This window comes from Miscanthus floridulus, chromosome 5 (genome assembly GCF_019320115.1).
Source record: "Miscanthus floridulus cultivar M001 chromosome 5, ASM1932011v1, whole genome shotgun sequence".
NCBI lineage: Eukaryota > Viridiplantae > Streptophyta > Magnoliopsida > Poales > Poaceae > Miscanthus > Miscanthus floridulus.
In genome coordinates, this window is record NC_089584.1 from 52,805,827 (window position 1) to 52,815,369 (window position 9,543).

Genomic DNA, 9,543 nt, shown 5'->3' on the forward strand with positions numbered 1-9,543 from the left:
AGGCATGGTTGGGGCACGGGCCATCCATGAGCTTATTGAAGTGGTCAGACAGTCCCTGCTAGGGCTGCCTAGCCGCGCGATCGGCCGCGGCGACCAGCGCGGGGCTATCTAACCGGCGTCGATCTTTTCTATTTTTCTTGCCCCTCTGCGTAGAGGGGCCTTCGTCTGGGTCCGTGCACTTGGCTTTAAGCTTGTCCTGGCCTCCGCCGAAGACCGCTCCGACCGCCTCCTCGCCAGAGGCGTGGTTGGTGGCGACGTCGAGCAGGTCACGGGTGGTACGGGGTTTCAAGCAGCCAAGCTTGTGGATCAGGGACTCACAGTTCATCCTAGAGAGGAATGCGCTGATGACGTCTGCGTCGACGACATCGGAGAGGGAGTTGCATCATTGGGAGAATCTACGGATGTAATCCCATAGGGACTCATTGGGCTCCTGGTGATAGCTCTTGAGGTCCCAGGAGTTTCTCGGGCGGACGTACGTCCCCTGGAAATTCCCGACGAAGACCCTCTTGAGGTCCGTCCAGTTGTGGATGCTGTCGTGCGGAAGGAATTCGAGCCATGCCTGAACATGTTCCCTCACGCAAATGGGAAGGTATTGGATGATGAAATAGTCATCACCCACTCCTTCGGCCCGACAGGCGAGCCAAAAGTCTTTGAGCCAAATGCCTGGGTTGGTCTCCCCAGTGTATTTGGTGATGTTGGTGGGCGGCCGGAAACGCTGTAGGAACGGTGCTCTCCGGATACGCCGGCTAAAGGCCCGTGGCCCCAGGCCCTCAGGGCTAGGGCTCCAGTCATCTGGCCGGCGGCCACGCCTAGGGCGCGTTTCATCACTTCCCTCAATGGTTTGGTCGGGGTCTGTGTCGCCTACTGCCGCACGGTGGACGTCACTATCGCGTCGAGCCTGACGCTGGTTGTTGATGACACTGTGGGTGTCCTAATGCGGATCGGGTCGCTCGTGTACCGGTGGTTGGCGTGGAGCAGGCGCTAAGTTGGACCATGGCGCGACCGCCGCACCCCGAGCTAGGCCTGATGGCTGTGGCGGCGAGTGAACGGAGAGACCCGTCTGGTGCGTCCTCGTCTCCCCGGTGGGGAGAGAGGGCGCGGGTTCGAGTCACGATGTAGAGCTTTCTGCCTGCTGGACGGTGGCGGCTTCTACTAGAACCCGAAGGACTGCCCGCTCCTAGGGGTCGACGGGCTTGGGAACGCTGCGCAGAAGCATTGCCGCAGCGGCGATGTTCTGGCCAGCCCGAGCGAATTGAGGGGGATCGTTCCCCTCGTTCATGATGTCGCGTTGGACCTGACGGGTGTGACCCTAGGCGCCGGCTACCGGGCCATGCGCGTGGGGCGCAACGGGCTGTACTGACGGTGCCGGTGCAGGCGGCGGCTGGTTCTGCTGCCGTTGTCGTAATTCCTCAGCATGTGCTTGCGCAGATGCGAGGGCCCCCGCACACAGGTCTAGAGGGGTGTGAGTTTGCGCGGACTCCGCAATCATCGGTGGTTGTCCCGGAGCGTCCGCCATAGCACACTCACAGGATAGACAGTGGCGGGGCGTCACGTCACCGATGCTGGAACCGTCGCTCTCGCCATCACCATCCGGGAGTTCGGGTGATTGGTGAGAGATAGTAAATAAAGAGCAAGTAGTAGTACGCATATTACTTACAGCGGGGTTTGAGCAGAGAGTTTGTTCGAAATGAAGCGCAGATGTCGCGGCGTCGAAGTCGCGCGTCCCGAAGTCGATGGAGGACGTCCCTCCGATGGGTGCTGGGTTGCGAGCCTCCTCGTGGAGGTGGAGTATGCCGAGTCGGTCAGCGATGAAGTCTAGACTTCTGAAGAGGAAGGCCTATGATGGCTCAAAGACAGGTGGAACCCACATCCCGGTGGGTGAGAGTACGGGAAACTCCAGCGAGCCGAAGCGAATCATATCGTCCGAGCCCGCCACGGCGGGGGTGGTGAAGAAATAGGCCATCCGATGACCGAAAAGTGTCGAACGTACAACGTCTTCCCCACGAACGGCACCAACTATCGGTGCAGAAAGTGACCAACTAGTGAATATTTGTAGTTTTGCTGTACGTTGTGATCGGAGGTGGCCTAGCACTCAATGACATATGATTTATACTGGTTCGGGCAATGTGCCCTACTTCCAGTCGGGGTCGGTTGGTGACTTTATTCCTGAGCCCAGGTGCTCGAAGTCTGTAGTGGGGTTACAAACGAGAAGGAGAAAGGAGGGTGTTCAAGAGGCCCGGTCGGGTCCGACCGGAAGGGCCGAGGGTGACCAGAACTCCACTATGAGCTAGAAGTCCAAGCATGTGCTTGAGGGGTTGTGAGTTATCGATCTAGTGAGTCTGAGCATGAAGAAGTCGACCTCCTTTTCGTTGGAGGGAGCGCATCCCCTTTTATAGATGAAGGGGATGGCTTTATAGGTGAAAGGGAGAGAGTACAGATGTTTCTAAGCCTTGTTGCCTACGCTGATGAAGACTGGATAATGGTAGGTGCCCCTAACATTGTTGATGTCGTTGTAGAATGTCGGATGCGTACGGGAGGTCGTGCTATCTTCTTTAGGAAGGATGGACACCGGTACCTGTAAATACTATTTGATGTCTAGTGGCATGTGAGGAGCCGCGCTATGTTCACCTGGTACAGCAAATCCTGGTGCCCATACCGCGATCGATGTCCAAAGACCCGTGGGGGGGCTTACCGTATGGGAGTTTTAGCGGCCCCTACAATACTATAGGCGGAGATGGTGGCTGCAGAGTATTGTTTCGTGCAGGGTATGGTCCCTGGTACAGTGGTTTTGACTTGTGAGCCTTGCCTTGCCTTTCTTCGCACGTCTTCTGGTTCCTACCAAATGGGGCGCCCCCGGTCGGATGGCTCCAGTCGGCTCTGAGTGCGCCGGTCGGAGAAGAGCGGTGAGCAGGGTTCCTACGAGCCCCGGTCGCGGGGTCGGAGTCACGGGGTCAGAGTAGGAAGCAGCGTTTTGGGTCAGGCCTTCCGATTTGAGAGACCGCTTGGAGGCGACCGGTGCCTGAAGCGAGTGCTCTGGTCGGAGAGGTGGGATGAAGAAGTTGATGAGCGGGCGCTTGTTCTTTTGGGTAGACCTTCCGGTCGGCGACCGGACTGCCCTTCCGGCCCGTTATGTTTTAGACTCTTGGGCCGGCCCATGAACTACATGCTGTTTTCCTAGGCCGAGCCCGGGCGTGGAAGCCGGTCGCCGAGGGACCCCGGGTTTATGAACCCGACACCTTATGACTTCTAGTGATCTCATGGTGTCTGAGAGATTTTATAACTTTTTCACACCAGTTGAAATGGATCCTTAATTAGGATATATTATTAATGAAAAAATTGATTGCAGTCTATACATTTTAGTGCCATATTGCCATATATCAATGAGCTCTTTTCTTAAATGATTTATCGACGAAGATAAAGACCTATTGCATGCTACATTGTTCATGCACTGTGCTATTTCTCTCAAATGATTTGATCTTTCATAGCTCCAACTAAAGTAGAAACAAACAGTGCATGTCTACTGCTGCAGAGAGAAGGCAGGATTCCAACCACGGCACAACTCATGGATAGATGAGGTACTCATCCTTTTTTGGTTTCTCCTCAGCTCATTGTTTACCTACATATCCTCATCTCATTGTTCATCCTTTTTGGTTATTAAGATTGTGTGCTCAAAATATGCTTCTCTATGAAGAAAAAGAAATATGCATGGTACAAATACTTGGAATTATATGCTTCTCCATTAGAACTTGGACAACCCCTATTTCTATACCTTGAATTATATGATAGCGCAACGATTCTTCTATACTTTGTTGCTCGGCTTGTTTGTCAATACCTGTATGAGTTTTGTTCATGAAAAAAACATTTATCAAAGTAAATGATAGTTCAACCATGGTGTATACATTGAAACATCATCTTCAAAGGATAGCTTTTCAAACAACACTGAATTGTTTCCTTGCTGTAGCTTGTAGGGTCCCTTTTTCAGAAAAGTATTGCTTGTGCATGGTTTCTCTCAAAGGTGAGTGCTTCTATCAATCTATTACCTGAATATTGTTGCGTACTCGTACTTAAAGATCTCACATGTGTGTTAATACAAAGTTGCATGTTGATCGTCCATTGAACGCTCTTAGGCCATCCTCAAATTGAGTGTTCAAACCAGAAATATGAGTGCGTGATGCATAACATGCTGTCATTGCCTGCATCAGATTTATATACTTGGTACCTTATTATTCTTTGCATTTGCTGCAGTTTAGGGACTTGGCGCATAAACACTTCAGTATTTCCTAGGTCTGTTGTACCCATGATCTATCAGGCTGTCTTCATACCTTGCATTTGCATATATTACATTGTCGTACTTCTAATATATTGCATATACTTTCTTGGTTTGTTTTGGACTGTAGTAACATCTTGATATGAACAATATTCCTGAAACAGACCATAAACTTTAAGGAGATCGGTTTGTCCAACAGGGAAAACTCTTACCTACCAGACTCATTTTTATTTCATGTGAAAAATTTATATGCACATGTACTTGATGGATTGAGCTTCCTTGTGGTGTTTGTGGCTCCAATTCTGCATCTATTGCCTTCATGAGTTTCCCTTCTCTATTGGCCTTCAACATTTCTGATCTACATAGGAATTTTCTCTCTCATATTGGTGTAGGCAATTTGGATGTCACTATGGTCAATTAGGCACAGTCCTTAGTGTTTGATATAATGAAGAGTGTCGTGCCTGTTCTCAACATCTTGCCATAAAAGGTGTTAGTCTCTTGATGGATACTTTGATACTGAATCCATAAATCTTTAAATTGGCAATTGCTATTTTTGTAGTCCATTACTGAATAAAGGGGAAAACAAAATAAAGCTTTTTCCTAAAATGTCAGCTTATTGCATTAAAGTATCTGAACATGGTGATTTCCTAACCTCAGTATTTAAACAAGAACAATACATGAGTATCTTTCTTGCTGCCCATATACTTTTAGTTTCTATGCTTAACTCGTGTTTTCTCCTTCATGCATATTTTTTTGTGCTCCTCGAAATTGATTGGAAGACTGCATTTTATAGCTTCTGTTATTTCAGGATGTTGCTATTTATTGAGCTCTTAAATCCTTCTTTGCTTTGCAGCACACTTCGTAGTGTCGTTACAGCAACCCTAACATTGCAAATCTCTCCACATGCCACAGGTTAGTGCCTATTTTTATATTCATGCTGTTTATATTGGATGTATATTGATTGGAAAAAAATCAAATTTTACAACACCTGTTGTTTATTGATGCTACTGTTTCTTCCCTTTTCAAATTCTTTTGTTTTCTCTACAGCAGACTCTATGCCTCCGTTACACTGAGCAAAGCATTCAGCTCTTTGCACGTGTCACAGGTCACTCCCTATTTTTAGAATCACGCTGTTTATGTTCGGATGTGTACTGATTGGAGAACCAACCAAATCCTACAACATTTGTTATTTCCTGACAATGCTATTTATTGACTTCTTAGATCTTTTTTCTTTTCATAGCAGACTTTGGATTTCCATTACAGCAACCACAACTTACCAGCACACGCCGCAGGTTACTGCCTATTTTTCATTCTATACGCTGGCATGTGCATACACTTTGATGTCTCATCTCCTTCTATCTATTTATTTTTTATATGCTGTGATGTATATATACTATACGTTATATAGTTTCTCACTGAATGCTACTTCTAATTTCCTCCAAATACTTGAGAAGACTACCCTAGAGGCATGTAAGATTACAAAGGAAGAACATTTGGGAGCCTCAGCGGTGTCTTTCATGGTTCTGTTTACACAAGTTTGGTTTCCAATGAGTCGGTTATTATTATGACTATGCCCACTGCTTGTGCATGCTCCTTGCTTTATATTTCTATTTACTTATGTGAGTAATCTTGTAGCCATCTCTCTGTAGGCATGTGGGTTCACAGTACTGTAACATAATGCAGACATGATAAATACGCTCCACTATAGCCATCACTTTATATTGCTATTGCCTTTCTAGAATGGCGCAAATCAGGTCTGTGCTGACGTTGGGTGATGACTTGAACCAGGTGTGTACCGCTGTGCTCATACCCACCTATGAATTTGCATTTTCCAAGCCATTGCGGCCGACCTATGTGCCTCTGACCATGCCGCACATTATGGCCCCTTGTTGTTGTTTGGGGCAAAAGCAGCCGCCGCTCACAGTGTGCTACATGTGCAGAGGAGATGTGCTCCTTCTGTTTACTGCAGGTACTAGTATGATCCTTGGTTGGAGATTTTTTAAAGTGTTCAGTTTTTAAAGTTTTTTTGTTGTTTCCCAAATTAATTAAATATGTAATAAAACCACTACTTACATGACGCTATTGTGAATTAAAAACTGGATCATCAGGCAATCAACTTACATCTTCGTTAGAACCATTCCAAATATATGTGCTTCACTGGTTTGGGTGGTTGCAGCTTGTGTAGTAGACGAAGCACACACACACAATATTCATGTTTCTTTTTCTCTTATATTTTTTTCAGGTGTCATATTTTTTCTCTGGTTCATTGTGTGGTTATTCTATTCATAGACTTATGTTCTTAAGTTCTTCAGTGAGGCTAACGCAAATTTGTTGCTCCTAATAAAGATTTTTTGGTTTATCTTCTCTGCTTCCTAGAAATAGAAATTCATAGCATGTGTGCATGTGATTTTTCATAGTCATAACTATTTCAACAATCATCGGTTCATTTCCGTAGTGGGACAGCTTAAATTGTGGAATCATTTGTATTTATATTCGCGGCGTTTGTGGAGGTGGCTAACGAAACTGTGCAGCTTAGATGACTGCACAATTATTGTCCAAATCACTTTTTTCGTGCGACTTTTTAATCTTTCAATCTTTTTAATTTTTCAACAAACTGTAGATTAATTTTGTCAAAAAGAAATTTAGAGGTTAGAATATATATTTTGGAATTGTAAATAGTAGGGATGTAATATAATATGTTGTGCGATCCGTGTATTTTTAGTATAAAAGTTTTGTTATCCCGTAGCAACGTATGGGCACGCTACCTAGTGAAAATAAAATCAAATCAAAAGTGGAAATAAAAAGACAGGTGACGCTGAGAAGTTGGGAAAAAGCGAAGTTAGTCTAAACCAAACGAGATTGCATGGGTTCGATCTCTGCACCTTTCCTTTTCCTTTATCCGCCGACTGAATACACACGGGCAGGTCGTAGGTATAGCCGTGTCGCCGCGATCATGCCACTGCAGTTTCCTAACAATTGCATCCGTGCAGTATCTGTTCTTCATTTCTTTTCATGGTTAGGACACTTCTAACCTAAAAACCACGTGACTTTTATATTCATTAATTACGGATGATGTGACGCTATAATTAAGGTTCCGCACTCGAACACCTTACCACCCGTTTCCCCTACCCCCGAGCGCCCCCAACGGGCGACTCGGGGGCGACCTGTCGGCGCAGCACTAGCGCCATCTCCTGGCACTCCTCCGGCCACCGCCGCTGCCCTCGGCGGTGGCCTGCGGCGGCCTGAAAAAAGGCTCCCGTTGCACCTCCCTTCCTTCCCCACACCCCCACCCCCTCTCCTCCATTGCCTTGCCCCTCCCCGGGCGCCTCCGGCGAGTTGGCCGGCCAGCGGGCCGGATCCACCCCTCGGTGGTCGGATCTGCCATCCCCCTCACTGGATCTATGTCGTGTCACTCGAGCTGTCTTCCCCCACGCCGGATCTCCATCGTCGTGGTCATCAGCAGGGCGTCGGGGGACTCGGCGGGCCACGGGCCGGATCCACCCTCGGTGGCTGGATCTGCCAACCCCTTCACCGGATCCACGTCGTGTCGCCCGAGCTGCCCTCCCCCAAGTCAGATCTCCATCCGCTTTGCCGGGTGTTGGGGGACTCGATGAGCCGGCTCGTGTGTGCCTGGCCAGGGACGACCACTGGCCGCGGGGGCCATGGGTGGCTTCCCCCTACCGCGGCGGCTTCACTCCTCTCGCCGTTGGACGTGGCGCATCGCTCGTGCTGCTCCCCCTTGCCGGTACGTCATCGGTGGCCTCAGCGGGTTGCCCGTGGTGCGTCTAGCCAGCGGCCGCCGGGCCATGGCCAGCTCCCCCTGCCAGCTGCGGGATCCCTCAGCCATCGGTGGAAAGGGCCGTGCTCGCCCTGACTGCCGGGTGGATTGCCTTGGCTGGCGACTACTCTAGCCTGCCGGATGGCGGAGCTCGGGCAGCAGCGGCCTCCTAGGGCTCTCACTTGCCGGCGCCTGGAGGCTGGGACCCTAGCTGATCCTCTCCCCGCTGGCATGCGGATCTAGGGTTTGTCAACGGCCGACGGACTGCTTGCCGGTGTTGTCGTGGTGTGGAGGCAGCTGCGCTAATGGTGCCCGTGTTGGTGGCTTCGGCCTTTTGCCATCGGAGCCACCAATGTGGATGCCGCGGGTGGCTTGCTTCTGTTGACGTACAGTCCCTTGGTGAAAACCCTGTCTGGTTCCTCCGGCCGGCGACGGTGACGCAACCTGCGCCATTACCTTCTTGAAGGCGTCGTCGAAGTTCGTGTTCGTTGGGGCAGGCTCAGGTCGAAAGACCTACTCGTGTGCTTCTGCCAGCGTTGTTGGCGTCTATGGATGCCAATTCCGTTCCTGAAGGCATCGCTGGAGCACTTCTGCAGTACACCTCCCCTACTTTCGCCGGAGCCGCCCCTCACTGTACTATGCCTATGTGCGCTTCAAGCTCCTCTTCGCATTGGTCTATCCAGCCTGCTTGGTGTTGCCGCAGTCGATTGCTTCTTTCTTTAACGGATGCTTTGCCGTCGTTGCTGCTAGGGCGGATGATTTGCTCCCGACGTCGCTTCGGGCTCCCCCTCATGGAGGTGTTGCTGAGTGCGCATTGAGCCCCCACACCTGCGGATACTTTGGCGCAACCTCTGGTAGATGCTTTACCGCCGTGTCGCTTGGATGGACGTCGCTGTCGTAGTCTCGTCTCTTCTCGGTGGATGCTTTGCCACCGCGGCTTCATCTCCTTCGTTGGTAGCCATGCGTTGATGTAATTTTCCTTTACAGGTCTAGTTTTTTAGGTTTGTGGTGGAGGGCCTCTCCTTACTGCCTGTCTTTTTGCTCTGTTGTCGTTTAGGTTCTTAACGACTTTCTCTATAGTTCTCTAACCTATACTATGGGTTCCCCGTAGCTACGTTATGTATGTCGTTCTTTTGGCACTCTTCTTCTTAATGAAATACGCGTGAAATCATGTTCTCGAAAAAAATGACGCTACAATTAAAGAAGAGTGAAGAAAAACCATGTCTATAGATGACGGAGACAAGATATGTGATTAAAAATATATTTTATAGAAACTATCCTATGAGCCTATTCGTTTGAACTTATCAGCTAGAATCTACAGTATTTTTCTCCCACAATAAATCAGCTTCAGCAGGTTTGTCAGCCGGCTTTAATTTAACATGCCCTATGTGTGTGTCTATATAATTAATAATTATAGGAATTACCTTTGGTTATTAGTATTAGACTGCCCTTGTATATACAAGTACAACTCTTCTATATTTGTACACAGAGTGAACGG

At 48.9% G+C, this 9,543-nt stretch overlaps 1 protein-coding gene across 27 annotated transcripts; it reads left to right on the plus strand.

The window, feature by feature from the left end:
• Nucleotides 1-467: 467 nt before the first annotated feature.
• Nucleotides 468-6,772, plus strand: LOC136449977 (uncharacterized). Of its 27 annotated transcripts, XM_066450219.1 has the most exons (8): nucleotides 468-3,575; nucleotides 3,962-4,015; nucleotides 4,246-4,284; nucleotides 5,121-5,179; nucleotides 5,315-5,372; nucleotides 5,508-5,559; nucleotides 6,007-6,236; nucleotides 6,510-6,772. In XM_066450219.1, exons 4-8 carry the CDS (start codon nucleotides 5,171-5,173, stop codon nucleotides 6,554-6,556), a joined length of 396 nt encoding a protein of 131 aa, XP_066306316.1. In that variant the 5' UTR covers nucleotides 468-3,575; nucleotides 3,962-4,015; nucleotides 4,246-4,284; nucleotides 5,121-5,170; the 3' UTR covers nucleotides 6,557-6,772. The 27 variants fall into 27 exon arrangements, 1 of the variants encoding a protein (XP_066306316.1); XR_010758225.1 differs by having other exon boundaries at nucleotides 472-3,575; nucleotides 5,318-5,372; nucleotides 5,511-5,559; nucleotides 6,007-6,772; XR_010758213.1 differs by having other exon boundaries at nucleotides 474-3,575; nucleotides 5,511-5,559; nucleotides 5,722-6,772.
• Nucleotides 6,773-9,543: the final 2,771 nt, after the last annotated feature.

Bases quoted from the DNA above. Each gene is read 5' to 3' on its own strand.
- LOC136449977 (XM_066450219.1), top strand. The intron at 5,373-5,507 runs GTCACTCCCTAT...TTCTTTTCATAG, and splicing joins GCTCTTTGCACGTGTCACAG to CAGACTTTGGATTTCCATTA. The intron at 6,237-6,509 runs GTACTAGTATGA...TATTTTTTTCAG, and splicing joins GCTCCTTCTGTTTACTGCAG to GTGTCATATTTTTTCTCTGG.